Genomic DNA, 16,415 nt, shown 5'->3' on the forward strand with positions numbered 1-16,415 from the left:
CTCCCATTTTAGCTTAATCAGCTTGCCACGATCACCGAGGCGGTGTGAGGTGTGTTGATTTGATGGGACCTTTATAGGATCTCGACTCTACCGATGAGCTGAGCTTTGTCGATCATCTATCTCACTTCATTCCATTTCTTTCCCAAATCAAATGATGTCTTCGGAACATCGGATGGATGTGCCGGACTGGGACAATGTTGTGTACAGTAGGTATCGATCCATGCACAAGGTACAATGTACACAGATGTACCATACACCTTGTACGGATATAACAATAAACATGGCGATACAGTGTGCATCTGTATCTCCAATTATCAGTCTAGAAGGATGATATCTAAACTCGTGTTTCTGCTTCTACTCATTGGAGAAGAGTGGCGACTGATAAACATGTATTTACTAACAAGATGAAGACAACGATACGATGCATACTACTTCCTTGTCTGACTGTTTTACTACTAAACTAATCTACCATAACTGACATGTCATCGACGACTTCCTCACGAACATTCATATTCACCCCACCACCCGATGGCGCACCTGTAGGATGGGTACCGTCCAACGGAGATGATACCTCTACAGGAGGGGGAGGAGGGTTAAGTAAGACCGTATTGTCTATAGTATTGACCATAAGTGGAGTGGTGGGATTTTGGTTGATAGCTATGATGTACTGGATTTATTCAATGTGAGTGCTAGTTGAAAGTCATCTATCAACATCCTATGAAAATATCACTCTTTCTAAAAAGAACAAACCGCATATGGCGTGTGACACAAAGCAATGCGACTTTACTGATAATTCATGATGTGGGTTCATTGTCATTGTCATTGCCGTTGTCGTTGTCAAAAAGACGTCAATTGAATAAGACCAAATTAATCGCTCAACATTCAACCGAAGGTCGTCGACGAACTTGGATAGATTCTACCAATATCCCTTCACCACCTATCTCACCTATGACACATACTTTTGGGTTCGGTATTGGTATTGGTCGAAATACCCATAACAATGTTAAATCGGAACAACAACACTCGTCTAGCAGTAATAGTGGGAGTAGTTATCATAGACAATCCATTACTTCTACTCTTGTAGGGTCGGAATATACGATCAAGAGCTCAGAGGGTGGTACGAAAGGGATCTTGAAGATTGAGAATGGAGAGAAAGACAAAGAGGAACGTAGGTGTTGATCTCGATTTGACGTCTGCCTCTTCATCAATATGATTTGATTCGATTCCGATCATGAGCGAATGACTTGATTAACTGATTGATTCCTTTCTCCCGTCTGTCGGGCAGAAACCAATTCAACAACAAATGTGAAGATCGCCAATCACGACCATGGTTATAATCCGCAGGTTTGATATGTCTTATATTGTCTCTTTGGGAGTGTTAGATCTGTATCTAGGAATGATTGTAGATACACTTGTTATATATATGCTGGACGAATAACGAATGATATGATAATGATGTATGACAGGTATCGTTGGGCACGTATGAAAGAACAGCAATTTACATACATTTCATATTGGACAAGTACACGTACAACGTTAAACATGATACCTGATTACTTTCCAATTCACGCGACATTGGTCAAGGCAGGTGGCGGCATTGATAATTTCTCCTTTTCTTTCTTAGTTAATTCATCAACTTTGGCTTTTCCCTTTGGATCGGACTTGGCGGTCGATGCAGTAGTAGCAGGAGTGGTGGTGGTGGTAGATGTTTTCTTCTTTTTCTTGAGCAACATCGCTATGAACACGATATCAGTTACAAGTTCGCATAAAATAATCATACAGTAACAATATAGTTAAACTCACCCTTCGAAACTGCATTTCTAACACTTTCGTTGATCTCCCTACTCTCCTCTAAAAACTTGTTATCTTCAAATTTGTATTTCTTAGCTGCCAACTCTTCCAAATTCACATCATCTACTTTCCTCTTCGACCCCGACCCTTCTCCCTCATCCGGACTGTCAGGTTGTGATATACCTAATTTACGCTCTAAAGCTTCAAGTTTTGATTTTTCTTCTGCCTGAAGTTTGGCTCGAAGGGCTGGTGCAGATTCGAGCAGTTCTGCTTGCCTACAAACATGGATGAATATCAGTACTTCATCGTCTACGAGTAGAAGGATTATAGATGGGAATCGTTTGACTGACCTCTGAGCTTCTTTGATCGTACCTAATCTCCTTCCACTCAAATCCCTACATGAATCCATATTCGTTGCTTTACCAGTAGACATCCTTCCTCCCGCTGCTCTCAGCTGACTTCCGAACCCTCCTTTCCCACCCAGAAGCCTCGCACAGACATGTATGTTGATTGGGTGATTTAGGTTATCATTGTGCTGGAGTGATGAGATGGATGTAGAGGGGGATAAGATTGAAGAGGTCGTCCGTAGATACACATCGTCATTGTCGTCGAAAGGGGATGGGATAGGTAAGTCGGATATGGTTGATTGAGGGGAGATGTGGAGGGTTTGAAAGGGCAATGGGGACGGGAGATGAAGATGTATTGTTTGAAGCATCTTGTTGGGTGTTTTTCTGTTCAGTGATTCCAATTCGGTATTTTGGTAAGTGATGAAACTTGTATCTAGTGGATCTTTGTTTACTTTTGATCAAAGTGAATCAGAGAACGAATGGATTCACAACGTTGAATGATCAATCGATGTAGGTACTGAGTAGGTGGCAACAACAACATGCAACTTAAGCTGGTCCACACGGGAATAACGGTAATGTTGTGAGTGTGGCACCTGACACCATCGTCGTGGCAGGTTCAGGGATATTTCAGTATCTGGTAAGGACGATGACCGGTGGTCTGCTATAGTCCATCTTTTTACAGGATAAGCGTTTGAATATACGAGCATATCAACCCTGTAACTCATACTTTGTCAACATATATCTAGATAGATACGACAGGACTTCTGTGGTCTGCCTACTTCTGTATCAGGGATACCCTCAAAAACCCGCTATCACATCATTGTTGTCAATTTCAATCCATATAGCTGTCATCTTCATTCGCACTAGCCCATTTCACCCACCATGGAAGTTAACAAAGAAGAAGCTCTGCGATGTCTATCCATCTCCTCCCGACACCGAGCCAACTCGAACCTCCCCTCAGCACTGAAATTCGCTAGGAAGTCCGTATCCTTGTATTCAACGGCAGAGGGAGAGGCAATGGTCATAGCTATAGAAAGGGAGATAGAATCAGGTGGATCAGGTTCCGGTTCTGGTACTTCCACACCGGCACCTGCATCAACACCTAATGGTACTTCCACGCCAACTGGTAATGGAGATGCAGGAGGGAGTAAAGGGAAAGCTACGGGTGTAGAAGAACATATCACCTCGGCTCATACGAGACCTGGACATAGTGCTAGTGCAAGTACGAAACAGGAAAGTACAGGAAGCAAGAAAAGTTATACGGCGAAACAATTAGAAGTGGTGAAAAGGGTTAAGAGCTGTAAACATCATGAATATTATGAGATACTATCTGGTGGGTTTCTCACCACTTGGAGGTTGGTTTTACACAGGGATTTACTGATTTGGCGTTCTTTTTTCGGTTTTGGGTAGTTGAGAAAAGTTGTACGGAGAATGATGTCAAGAAAGCTTATAAGAAGGTGTGTAAAGATATCAATTGGACTGTGTATGACGTTCAGATTGACTTGCATATGCGTGTGATGATAGCTCGCTCTGGCTTTACATCCAGATAAGAAGTACGTTTGCGCCATTAGCTGATTGCTTCGAAAAGAGTATCGCCCAGTTAGCTGATGTATCTGAAATAGTAATGCACCAGGAGCAGACGAAGCGTTTAAGAGTGAGTACCTCGAATTATCGGCCTCAACGATGCTTGTCTAGTATACGCTTGATTAATATCGTTTTACAATATTGACAGTGGTCTCAAAGGCATTCCAAGTCTTATCCGACCCTGACCTCAAAGCGGCATTCGACTCGAACCCTTCATATGACCCTACACAGCGTAATCCTGGAATGTCCGCTTCGTCAGGTATGCGTGGTTTCGGAGGTGGAGGAGGTGGACCAGGAATATATCAGACGGAAATCAATCCTGAAGATCTGTTTAATATGTTCTTTGGAGGTGGTGGTGGTGGATTTGGTGGATCACCTTTCGGACAGGCTAATGGTGAGTTAACATCGAGTTTCAGCTGTTATTCACCTGATTCCTCGTATCCTTTACATCGGATCAGTGAGTTCAGGATATGATGAGCTGACGATTGGTGGTTCGTAGTGTTCACATTTGGTGGTCCTGGTGGATTCCAAGCCCATTACGGAGGTCGATCACGACGTCCTCAACCTCGTGGTCCAGCCACAGCAGGGGGCGCAAACGAGTCATCACCACTGGTAGCTTTATTACCTATCATCATCTTATTTGCTTTTGCCCTCCTTTCGATCATCCCATCGATATCTACCGGTACCTCTCAACCTGATCCTGCATATGGATTCGAGCCTTCTACAAGGTTGAATGTTAATAGGGAAACGTCTAATTGGAAAGTACCCTATTATGTGAATGGACAAGAATGGGAGAAATCAGAGATATACAATTCTATACCGGATAGCAGGAAAGGTAAATCCAATGAAGGGTTGTATAGCTCGAAGTTGAGAGGATTTGAGAGAGGGGTGGAGAATGTTTATGCTAGGAGATTACAGAATGAGGTGAGTCATGCTTGTTGATGTCTTCATCTGGTCGAAGCTAGAGAAGAAAGAGGGTGATACCAATGATGTCGAGTATTGTGGTTTGGAAGATTGATGGCTGATGTCTTTTTTCCTGGTACAGTGCCAATACTTCCTAGATCGCAAACAACAGCGCATCAACGAGAACTCGGGATTCTTCGGTATAGGAGCTAACACGGAGAAGTTGAAAGAGATCAGGTCACAGAAGAGTCCCGCTTGTGAACAGTTGAGGAAATGGGGCCTGATCACTCAAGGCGCATGGTAAACACCGTCTCATCCAACTACCAGAGGTATCTTTACCCCTTTATAGATTGTTCGATAGATTCATAGTATATAGGACCTTGTCAAATTTGTAATCACTTAGCATTGAGCATATATATATATATTCCCATTTGTCTATTCATAGGTATGCATCAGATTGTCATTAAAATCAGGCTGACAAGTGGTGCAGATTGTGCCACGTGAGCTGCCCTACCTCCACTTGGGCTATTTGATATCAGGCACACAAAAATGAAAATGTTCAGTCCGAAGCAGGTGCAAGGATGAAAATGTTTTCCAGCTTGGCTTTCTTTGCGTTCAACTATTGGTTACTACATCATAGTAGCATCATCAAGTCTCCCTCAATTCCAAAAGATAAGGAGGGAACAATCTCAAGATGGTAGCCTCTTTCGACCCCCTCTCACCATCCTTCGCATCTTCCTCGGGAAGTGGTGTCGGTGTCGTCGACAAATCAACATTCAAGACGTTGACTCGAGAACGTCAATTCCGACATCCACCTACCACCTCATCCGACGTCCCCGCTTTGGACGAATTGGTACAACCTCATATCCAGTCGTTCAATGCGTTGATTGAAGATGAGGGAAACAAGGGGTTATTACAATTGGGTGTAGAGGATATAGGAGAAAAAGTTGTTTTTGATGGGAAGGAATGGGATAATGATTCGACTGGTTTTGGAAGTAAGATAAGTTGTGAGTTTCACTTCTCCTCCTCCCTGTTGTGTAGATTGTCTCTCACTGTGATTGTATGAGATCGATATTGTATATATAATCGAGCTGTTAAATAGTACGAATTGTCGACTGACATCGACGAATTTCATATAGACCGTATCGACAGAGTAGCGCTTTCGAAACCACTTGTACCGGAGAAGGACAAGTTGGCTATTGAACGACGTATTTTCCCTGCCGAGGTGAGTAAGAGTATATCTTAATTGTATATCGATTCATAGTCAGCTAATCATCGATATCATGTAGGCTCGAGAGCGTCTTACCACTTATCGATCGCGATTGACTGTCAATATACGATGGACTGTCACTGGCCCCGATGGAGTATCGAGAGAACACGAGGAGATCAAGGAGTGTGGCTTGTTACCTATCATGACGAGAGTGAGTCGTAATTCTTCTGTCACATTCATATCGTGATGCGCAGCATTTGTCAAGTGGTAAGAGCTATGCTGATGGTGATGTCAAAATATCGACTTCATAGTCAATCCGATGTAATCTCCAAAACCTTTCCGCAGAAGAGCTCATCTCTCACGGCGAAGAATCAACTTCTTTCGGAGGATATTTCATCGTCAACGGAAATGAGAAAATCATTAGATACTTGATTCTGCCAAGACGACATCATCCCCTCAACCTATATCGACCATCATTCGCCAAACGAGGAGTATCCTATACACCTTATGGATGTCAGATCAGATGTGTCAGACCAGATCAATCGGCATGTACCAACACGATTCATTATCTATCGAACGGAGGTGCCACCCTTAGATTCGCATGGAGGAAAGTCGAATACATGATTCCACTCATGTTGATCCTCAAAGCTCTTGTCAACGCATCGGATAAAGAGATTTTCGAAGGTCTCATTCAAGGTGAATATGATAACACCTTTTTGACCGATCGTGTAGAATTGTTGTTAAGAGGTCAGAAAACCTGGAACCTGCAAACTGGAGAACAGTGTTTGGATTATTTGGGAGAGAAGTTTAGAGTCGTCCTGAGTTGTCCGGAAGATTGGAATAACATACAAGTTGGAAGCTTCTTGCTGTCAAAGGTCGTTTTGGTACATTTACCCAATCCAAGAGATAAATTCAGAATGTTGATGTGAGTAATGAGTAATCGAAAGACACTTCTTTTCCTTTCTCATGTTGGGCTCTCACTGATGATCCTACGTACAGCTTCATGCTTCGAAAACTTTATTCCCTCGTATCCGGTGCTACTTGCGCCGATAACCCTGATTCCCCACAGCATCACGAAGTCCTCTTACCCGGTTTCTTATACGGTATGATCATCAAGGAACGATTCGATGATTGTTTGAATGCTGTGAAATTGCAAATCCAACAGGATCTAAGACAAGGCAAAGCAAGGAGCTTCTCCGATCGTGAGTTATCATGCCATTTCACTACTTGCTATCAAATTGATGCTGTACGCTATTTGCAGCCAAATACTTCACATCAGTCCTTGCCAAAACCAACTGGGATATCGGAGCGAAACTTTCATACTTCTTGGCTACTGGAAATCTCGTCTCCCCCACTGGTTTAGATCTTCAACAAACTTCAGGTTACACCATTGTCGCTGAGAAGTTGAACTTCTACCGATACTTGTCACATTTCAGATGTATTCATCGAGGAGCTTTCTTTGCGGAACTCAAGACGACAGATGTTCGAAAGCTGAGACCGGAATCATGGGGTGAGTGGCACAGCTTGCAAAGCACCATCGCACCAACTATAGAAGCTGATATCTCACCTTTATCTGAACAGGCTTTTTATGCCCAGTACATACTCCTGATGGTTCCCCTTGTGGTCTCTTGAATCATCTGTCACACACTTGTAAGATTGTCGTTGGTCAGCTCGATACATCCCATATTCCAACTTTACTCTCAGCACACGGTATGACCCAGATATTCGCTTCTTCCATCGACGGTCGACGAATGGTCTGTATCCAATTGGACGGCCGAGTTATCGGATACGCCTCACCTCAAAAATCCAAACAGCTCGCCAACTTGTTGAGACAATTGAAAACCGAAGGTAACTCAAAGGTGCCGATCGATATTGAAATTGGTTATGTACCAGTGACGAAGGGAGGACAATATCCCGGATTATACTTGTTCTCATCTCGAAGTAGAATGATGAGACCTGTGACGTACCTTGAAAATGGTAAATTAGATCATTTGGGTACTTTCGAACAGGTATACATGGATGTCGCGATCACAAAGCAAGAGATTGAAAATGGAGTAACGACTCATTTGGAATTGGATCCGACGAGTATGTTATCGGTAATAGCGAATTTGACGCCGTTCTCGGATTTCAATCAGAGTCCTAGAAATATGTACCAGGTGGGTTCAGCTATCGATCATGTTATGGATGGGATGAAAACTGACATCTCGTTCTGCGGACTTAGTGTCAGATGGGTAAACAATCTATGGGTACACCTTCTACCGCCTTGAACAAGCGAACTGATAACAAGATGGTAAGTTGTCAACCGCATGTGGAAGGTGTTTGAATGATCGTCGCTGATCCACATGTATCGCTCTAGTACCGACTTCAATCCGGTCAAACACCCGTCGTCCGACCAGCTTTGCACAACCACTATGGATTCGACAATTTCCCCAACGGTACGAACGCTATCGTTGCTGTCATCTCGTATACCGGATACGATATGGAAGACGCGATGATCTTGAACAAATCAGCTCACGAAAGAGGATTCGGATATGGTACAGTATACAAATCTGATATATTCGATCTGAAAGATTCCGTCGGTGCCAATCGAAATTCATCAAAACCTAGATTACATTTCGGTCTCGGAAGGGATATCAAAGATGAACATACATGTTTAGAATTCCTCTCCCGCGATGGTTTACCAAGGATCGGAACTCGAATCAAATCTGGTGATCCCCTGGCTGGATACATAGACGATACGACTGGTAAAACGAAATTCCACAAATATAAAGGAGATGAAGTGGCATTCGTGGATGAAGTTAGATTGTTAGGATCAGATTCGGGTGATTCAGAATTACAAAAGATCCATATCAAACTTAGAATACCTCGATCACCAGTAATTGGAGATAAGTTTTCATCAAGGCATGGGCAAAAAGGTGTATGTTCACAGAAATTCCCGACGATCGATATGCCTTTCAGCGAATCGGGCATGCAACCTGATGTGATCATCAACCCTCATGCTTTCCCTTCGAGAATGACTATTGGAATGTTCGTCGAGTCCTTGGCGGGTAAAGCGGGTGCTTTGCATGGTATTTGTCAGGATGCTACGCCTTTCAAGTGAGTAATCATTCATAATTCATTATGATCGAAATGTTTCATCTGCTGACCATGTTTTATTATCCGCGTGGTATTTGTAGATTCTCGGATTCCGATCGACCTGTAGATTACTTTGGTGAACAACTCAAAGCTGCCGGATACAATTACTACGGTAACGAACCTATGTATTCTGGTATAACGGGTGAAGAATTCCATGCGGATATCTACCTTGGTTTGGTCTACTATCAGAGATTGAGACATATGGTCAACGATAAATTCCAAGTTAGGACGACTGGACCTGTTGATCCGTTGACCAGACAACCTGTCAAGGTGGGTTCATTCTTTCAATCGGATATGGCTATTATTTCGTATGACAGAGACATCCTTACTAACCCTACTGTCTCACTCCCATACAGGGTCGAAAGCGAGCGGGTGGTATTCGATTCGGAGAAATGGAGAGAGATGCGTTAATAGCACATGGAACTTCATTCTTGTTACAAGATCGATTGATGAATTGTTCGGATTACTCTACAGCTTGGATCTGTCGATCGTGTGGATCACTCACCTCGTTAGGATTTGAAGATACCGCTTCGAACGAAGGGATGAAAGAGTATTGTAGAATTTGTGATTCTCATTTACACCAACAGGATCAACAGGATCAAACGAAGAAAGAGTCTACGGCAACCGCTGTGGGGGTAAGGATGAAAGACGGTGTCAGGAAAGGAAAGATGGATGTGGTGGCTGTCCCATATGTGTTCAGATATGTGAGCTTCCCTTCATCCCCGCATTTCGCATTCGATCAAGACAGTAATAGAAGCTGATGACTCCATGTTTGATATTACAGCTATGCGCCGAAATGGCTTGTATGGGTATCAGATTGAATGTGACGGTGACATAGTACTATCAAAGAAGGTGGACAAGGTGGTTTTCATTATCTCGGCGATTTTAGTCATATGCTTTTTCATACATATACCTCATCATGCATATTATACCTGCTTGGACATGCCTCTTGTACGGCTATGAATCACCTTATGGAAGCATAAGGCATGCATTTCACAATGGAAAGAATAGTTGTTACTTTGACTTTGAGCTGAAACGATGCCTCCCCACGTGGTTTGGTGTTTGGTGTTTGTTGTTTCAAGTACGTTGAGATGGAACTGTTGAACTGCTTCACTTGTTGTGTCTTTTCATCACCATCACCATTCCTATATCTCTCACTTCAAGCGACTGCAACAATTCTTGAAGATCCACAGCTAGTCTCAGTCGAGAGGGCACCTCAGCCCGTGTATAGCTGCATGATCGAGGAAACTCTTCAACAAACGATTTACCAGGTCTACAACATCCAACATGGACTTTAACGCTTTGGGTAGTATATCTGGGAAATCCAGTATGAGGAGGAAGGTGAGTCCAGCTTCGACCTTTAGGCTTGCTTACATCGTCTCATCAGCTGGAATTCATTTGCTTACGGATGACTGTTCATCATTGGTATTCAGCAGTCTAACGTATGTATCATACATCTCATCCAATCGGTCCAGACCAGACATCCCGAGACTAGCTAACTGATTCTAAATGGATCAATAGTCGTTACTACAAGCATTCGGCAAATCATCTTCCTCATCCTCATCTTCTCGTCAATCTGCAATCCCTTTACCATCTTCTTCAACCTATACTAGTGGAGGTGGAGGGGGAGGGGGAGGAGGGTCATTACCTGGCTCAGCCCAATCTACACCATTAACTTCAACTACAAGTACATTCAATCATGACGAAATATATTCACCTTCATTTTCACCTGAATATCAAAACCATCCCCATTATCATGCGGATACTATCTCTCTAGCTTCTCGCACCACCGCATCGCATACTCATGGACCAGGACCAGGAACTTATGGTTTAGGTGGAGGATATCCCCATGGACATGGTCATGGAGGAGGAAGAAGTACAAGTGCGAATTACAGTATAAAAGAGAAGAATACGAACAATGAAAAAGGCGAAAGAAATATAAAGAGACCTGAAGATGTATTTAGACTTGTAAGAGAACGGATCATAGGATGGAGTTATTTGGGGGAATGGTATCAAGGGTGAGTAGGATGTCACATCTCGATCAAGTGAATGTGAAAGGAAAGGGAGTACGGAATCCAGCGATGCTCATCGATTTGAGAGAGGAAGGAGAATTATAGAGTCTTTACATGTCATCTATGATAATGGTCGATTCAACTCGAGGAATATCATCATGACAAGAGGGACATATCTTTCATTTCACGTTAATGCGAGCGATCCAAGCTAATTGTGATGATTACAAAGTGACACCCACTGGCTGAACACCGTTCGAATACCCCGATCAACGTTAGAAAGCTCCATCGGACCTAAACAGCTAGAAAGTCGCGCTCGCAATTTTCACATTCTAGGTATATCGCTGAGCTCCTTGTTTGATATACCATCAAGTAACGAGTTCCTCAAAGCTTTGTTAAAGTTGTTGGACGAGTGGGAAACATTTAGTGATTCCGGAGGAGGGAAAGGTGTTGTGAGTGATTTTCTCACTTCTTACTACTCCTTTGATCTTGGTGGACGTCAAGTTTTTTAGACAGACGATGCTGATTTTTCGATCTTATGATCCAGAAAAACCTTTTTCGAGGTCAGAGAAATAATCGGAAAGTCACTGCTGGCGGTACGGTCATGTCTGATTTCGCGAGTGGGATGGACAGTGCGGAGACGTATTTGCTAAATGTCAATATGGTATGTATACCCCAGTCACGCAAATATATCACCATATCCATGTCATTCAGTTTTCTGCTTCTCGGTCTTTGTATCAAGAACTGACAGTCCCTTCCTCGCTCCCTTTTTAGCCATTTATACCGGATTTCTACCAAACCCACTCAACGCTCTGTTCTATCATCCGCGACATATACAAGAAACTCCTAGGCATGTTCTTACCTTCTCCACCATCTGGCAACTTCATCCCACCACCATTTACAAATTCTTCATTGTTGCATCCATCTACTATAATACAATCTGCACCATTGGAGATACCCTTCGGTATGGGTAACCTGGGACCTACCCCCAAGTCTCCTGCAGCCAGTATAATCACAGCCACATTTGCGAACCAACAATCCCAAGTTACCAGTCCGACTTCCGAGGGAGGGCACGGACACGTTACGAGTTACTTCGGTGGGACTGCGCAACCTCATACACAACAGTTCACTTCTCCCCCGCCTCAGGGTGATGCGTTACAACTGTTCATTGCTGGAGAGTTACCTAGTGATAGGACGTTAGTGGGAGATGGTCAGAAATTGACACCTCAGATTGTAGATATGTTCTCAAAGGTCGATACCAAGCTGAAGGTGAGTCAAGCATGAGACTATACATCACATATCCAAGTAATGACACCCAAAGTTTTGATTTTTGTTGTAGAAACAATTTTCTTCACTTCTTCGAGAAGGCGATACACTCGCACGTAAAGTATTAGATGACGAATTACAGATTATAATGCAAAGTCTCAATCCAGGTTCAAAATCTTTCAAATTCGATCTGAACGCTGCTGTCATTGGTTCAGGAAACGGTTGGATCAACAGTGCCTCAAACCCTTCCCACAATAATAGTGGATATATGCAGGGTACGATCAGTGGGTATGGTGGGTTACAGGGGTTGATCGAAGAAGATAGGAAAGAAAGGGATTTTGGAACGATATGATGTATCGTTGAAATTAACATTTAACAGAATCCGATGTCTAGATGGATATCCTACTGTGCTCTCAAGGTTTATTTCGAGTTCGACTTCGAAGGATGTGAAAAAAAGAATGACGAGGGACATCATAGAGATATCATCACTTCTTGTATAATCTGTTGTAGATTAGAATCGTCAATGAAATGACATCAATGAATGATTGATGAGTTGACCAGTTACAGACATGATTGTGGTTGAGCAGTGATAACTAGTGACAAGAACATGCGGCCAACATCGATTATGGTGTACAGTTCATATGAGAAACATGCATGCTATAATGATATTCTGAGAGCCTTAAAAGCGATCCTACAAGAACCGAATAACATTCTTATCCGAACATACGTCGAATTCCTATCCGAACATACGTCGATGGTATTGTGAGAGGAAACAAGAGTGATCAGGTAGTCGAGTAACAAGAATTGTCTATAATGTCTATATATCAAGGGAAATTAAGTGCAATAGGTAACTTGAAGATTTGTTTGTATTAATCGACAAGTTCAAGAGGTCTATAAACTGCGTCCCACATTCGTGACTGATCAACGATCATTCCATTGATCAGCTTGCATTCTCGGTTTACTTGATCTTGATATAAACGCTCACCCTGATGTATTCCTCAAGGGGTAATGGTCCTTTCCCATTGACAACCTTGATGGTATTTTCATCTTTCGCATTACCATCCTGTACCGCCTGCCTTACGACTGCAGCAGCAACGTCGACCGAGACATTCCGAACGTCGGCCAAATCAGGTAAGAGGGAAGCTTCGGGGTTAGACAATGCTGGAGAGAGGGAAGCGAGCGAGTTGACTCCTGCCATTAACATTGAGTTTGAGATGGTGTTGGATCGAGCGAGGATAGCTCCGAGTCCTAAAGCGGGGTAGATCAAAGCGTTGTTGGTTTGAGCAACAGTATCTACGAATTCGAATTTAAATTAGCATGCGACTACAACAGACTCAATGTATATGGCGTGTGAAGTGATTCAACTCACATTGTTTACCATTGCCTAATTCAACAGGTGGGAATGGGGAACCAGTAGCTACCAAAGCTCGGTTTTCGGTCCAGTGGAGGGCATCTGCTGGATCGACTTCACAGAGGGCGGTAGGGTTTGACATGGGGAACTGTGAGAATTCGAAAATTAGCTGATTGGCCCACATCTATCGAATTGAGAAGACTCACAATAATAGGCCTCTCGACGTGTTTACCCTAGAAGCGGTACGAATCAGGTTTATATCCTTACTATGGAATTTCAAACTATGAGACTCACCATCTCTCTGATGAGTTCTTCTGAGAAAGCTCGTGAGTGAGTTGAAGTACCGATCAATACAGTAGGTTTCACATTCTTGACGACTATGTTCAATACGGATACCTCAATCAGCATGAAAGTAGCGAGGACGGATCAGCGTTCATCCCCACTCACCATCCATTAACCAAGTACCTTCGTTATCCTCGCTCTTAGCCCAATGTTCAGTCTCCTCATCAGGTCTAGCATAAGGTAATTGAGCATGTCTCAAATTGTTACCCATACTCTCCACCAACAATCCATTCCTATCCACACACCAGAACCTTCTGCATGCTTCCTCCTCCGTGAGACCTTCCAGAATCATGAGTCCATCTTTGATCTGTTCGGCGATACCCATACCTGCTGATCCGGCTCCGTAAATTACGATTCGCTGGTCTTTCAGACTTGCACCGGACACTTTGATGGCGCTGTATGTAGACGAAGGACAAGTGAAGGTAGGACATTATGGGAAAGATGCAGTGACGTATCAAAATTGGCACATAATGGGGTAGATGATAAAGAAAGAGGAAACATCATATTCATCAGTACAATCCTGTTTTGTTTAGTTTAGAAAGGTTACAATCACTCACGCAATCAACGCAGCAAGCGCTACAGCACCAGTACCTTGAATATCATCATTGAACATTGGAATGTGCTTGTACTTCTCCATCAACCTGTAGGCATTGGCCATACCGAAATCTTCAAAGTGGATGATAGCATTGGGGAATAACTCTCTACAATTCTTGATAAACCTGTCAACGAATTGATCATAGTTCTTACCCCTAATTCTCGTACGTTTCCAACCCATGTAAAGCGAATCGGAGAACAAAGCGTGGTTGTCTGTACCGCAATCTAGTACGACGGGGAGAATTCGATTGGGGTTTATACCTGCTCCTAAAGTATATAGGGCGGCTTTGGATGTTGAGATGGTAATACCTCCAACACCTTGGTCTAAGGAGCCAGATACATAGTCAGTCACAGTGACGAGTTTAGAAGGATAAGATAGAGACGAAGTCCAAACTCACCTCCAATACCCAAAATAGCCTCTGCATCTGTAACTACCACCAAATCGATAGCATCATGAGGATTGTTTGAATCGTACGCTACGTCTGCGGTCCTGTTGACGTCCAGCAAATGACCTTCGAGCTGAGCTCGCATACCATCTTGATTAGGGAAGGACTGATGGCACAACATATATTAGCTCGGTTGATTCTAAGCACTCCCGGGTTAAACAGCTTAACATACAATATAGCATCCGACAGGACGTCTGAAAAGGTTGGAGTAGTTGGCGACAGCTTCAGCGGCACCTGTCATTCTATTATATAAGCTTTTGGCCTAGATATCTTGATCATCACAGTTTGCAAAATATTGCTCACCGGGAGTATAGAGAACACCGAGCAATTCTTTCAAGTGATCTTGCATGATTTTGTAGAACAGAACTTGATTCTGATCTCGGAGAGAAGCGAGGAAAGCATGTTTGAGGATTACAGAGGGTTGCTAATTTGAGAACAAGTCAATGTCAGCATCTGCTTGATCCATCTGTACACGATAATTAAGGTATGTGTAGTGCTCACCTTGAGAAGCTGGTTGTAAGCTCTCAGAGCTTGTTTCTCAAGAGAATGCACATCATAAGGCAAGAATCCTTCCAAGCCGAAAATCTGTCTTTCTTCTCTTGAGAATCCCGCACCCTACATTGACATCATATATCAGTTCCGCTATCTCTGTTTCTTAGTGGTTTACTGTATAGATGTATTCTGACATACCTTGTTGAGCTATTTTGGCAATCAAGGAGACTCATCTAGTCAGCGTCTTCAACTCAAGTCAGAGCAAGAATATACAACTCACACGGGGGGTGTTGAGCAAAGCAGAACCCCGAAGATTGGTCCTGTAAGGAAATAAGACATCGATAAGCACTCACTTCACCCGGTAGACATGCCTTTTGATATATAGCCTGACTTACCTGATAGGCACCTGGTTTTTGTTGGCAGCTATTATAGTCCTATCCGCCAGACCTCGTGATTGAGGTCGACTTGAAGGGGCGACCACTCTCGTTCGAGCGATTTTGGATGAGCTGGACATGGTATCAGCAATTCTTCCTATCATCCTGTCCTATCAGTCGAGATATGAAGAAATTGGGGAGAGGATTTAGGCGAAGTGGAGGTGTTTCTGTGGATCTGAAACGCGTTCAACTCACCTTCCTCTGATCATCTTGAATGTGTCTTTGACCTTGAGCAGATATTCCTTGACTAGATGATTATCCATCAACAACTGAGCAAATGTGTAGATATAAAAGTTGGTCGTCGGGGGAGATCGCGTCCTTTTGGGGTTGTTGGTCTAGTTTAATGTCCTACCTACTCTTTTTTTCGTTTTCGTTTTCGTTTGCTTGTTGAGGATGATGTTTTTTCGAATATCTGATTATGTTCTTAACGTCACTGACCAAAATTCGAAAATCACTGGCGATGGAACCCTGAATCCAGATCAAGTTGCCGCATCGGAGCGCAGTATCAAGG

General features: G+C 43.2%; 6 protein-coding genes across 6 annotated transcripts; 4 read left to right on the forward strand and 2 right to left on the reverse strand.

The window, feature by feature from the left end:
• Positions 1-479: 479 nt before the first annotated feature.
• On the forward strand, positions 480-1,179 carry I203_105353 (uncharacterized protein; the record flags this gene model as incomplete). The annotated part of the gene is made up of 2 exons (XM_019144518.1): positions 480-682; positions 846-1,179. The coding sequence occupies 2 exons, from the start codon at positions 480-482 to the stop codon at positions 1,177-1,179; spliced, it is 537 nt and encodes a 178-aa protein (XP_019005853.1).
• Positions 1,180-1,565: 386 nt separating this feature from the next.
• On the reverse strand, positions 1,566-2,506 carry I203_105354 (uncharacterized protein; the record flags this gene model as incomplete). The annotated part of the gene is made up of 3 exons (XM_019144519.1): positions 1,566-1,735; positions 1,804-2,066; positions 2,142-2,506. The coding sequence occupies 3 exons, from the start codon at positions 2,504-2,506 to the stop codon at positions 1,566-1,568; spliced, it is 798 nt and encodes a 265-aa protein (XP_019005854.1).
• Positions 2,507-3,020: 514 nt separating this feature from the next.
• On the forward strand, positions 3,021-4,929 carry I203_105355 (uncharacterized protein; the record flags this gene model as incomplete). Its single annotated transcript, XM_019144520.1, has 7 exons — positions 3,021-3,471; positions 3,549-3,595; positions 3,663-3,691; positions 3,761-3,792; positions 3,871-4,116; positions 4,222-4,646; positions 4,768-4,929. 7 exons carry the CDS (start codon positions 3,021-3,023, stop codon positions 4,927-4,929), a joined length of 1,392 nt encoding a protein of 463 aa, XP_019005855.1.
• Positions 4,930-5,319: 390 nt separating this feature from the next.
• On the forward strand, positions 5,320-9,808 carry I203_105356 (uncharacterized protein; the record flags this gene model as incomplete). The annotated part of the gene is made up of 12 exons (XM_019144521.1): positions 5,320-5,632; positions 5,765-5,850; positions 5,915-6,046; positions 6,147-6,760; positions 6,835-7,037; positions 7,097-7,345; positions 7,417-7,991; positions 8,057-8,125; positions 8,192-8,931; positions 9,012-9,240; positions 9,327-9,674; positions 9,755-9,808. 12 exons carry the CDS (start codon positions 5,320-5,322, stop codon positions 9,806-9,808), a joined length of 3,612 nt encoding a protein of 1,203 aa, XP_019005856.1.
• A 449-nt stretch (positions 9,809-10,257) lies between these two features.
• On the forward strand, positions 10,258-12,597 carry I203_105357 (uncharacterized protein; the record flags this gene model as incomplete). Its single annotated transcript, XM_019144522.1, has 6 exons — positions 10,258-10,311; positions 10,492-10,988; positions 11,212-11,431; positions 11,527-11,643; positions 11,754-12,248; positions 12,319-12,597. 6 exons carry the CDS (start codon positions 10,258-10,260, stop codon positions 12,595-12,597), a joined length of 1,662 nt encoding a protein of 553 aa, XP_019005857.1.
• Positions 12,598-13,114: 517 nt separating this feature from the next.
• Positions 13,115-15,984, reverse strand: I203_105358 (uncharacterized protein; the record flags this gene model as incomplete). Its single annotated transcript, XM_065517751.1, has 13 exons — positions 13,115-13,162; positions 13,231-13,538; positions 13,615-13,744; positions 13,803-13,829; positions 13,891-13,973; positions 14,044-14,333; positions 14,496-14,856; positions 14,931-15,084; positions 15,151-15,212; positions 15,282-15,402; positions 15,480-15,593; positions 15,751-15,790; positions 15,866-15,984. 13 exons carry the CDS (start codon positions 15,982-15,984, stop codon positions 13,115-13,117), a joined length of 1,857 nt encoding a protein of 618 aa, XP_065373055.1.
• Between the last annotated feature and the right edge of the window lie 431 nt (positions 15,985-16,415).

Source organism: Kwoniella mangroviensis, assembly GCF_000507465.2.
Source record: "Kwoniella mangroviensis CBS 8507 chromosome 1 map unlocalized Ctg02, whole genome shotgun sequence".
Taxonomy (NCBI): Eukaryota; Fungi; Basidiomycota; class Tremellomycetes; order Tremellales; family Cryptococcaceae; genus Kwoniella; species Kwoniella mangrovensis.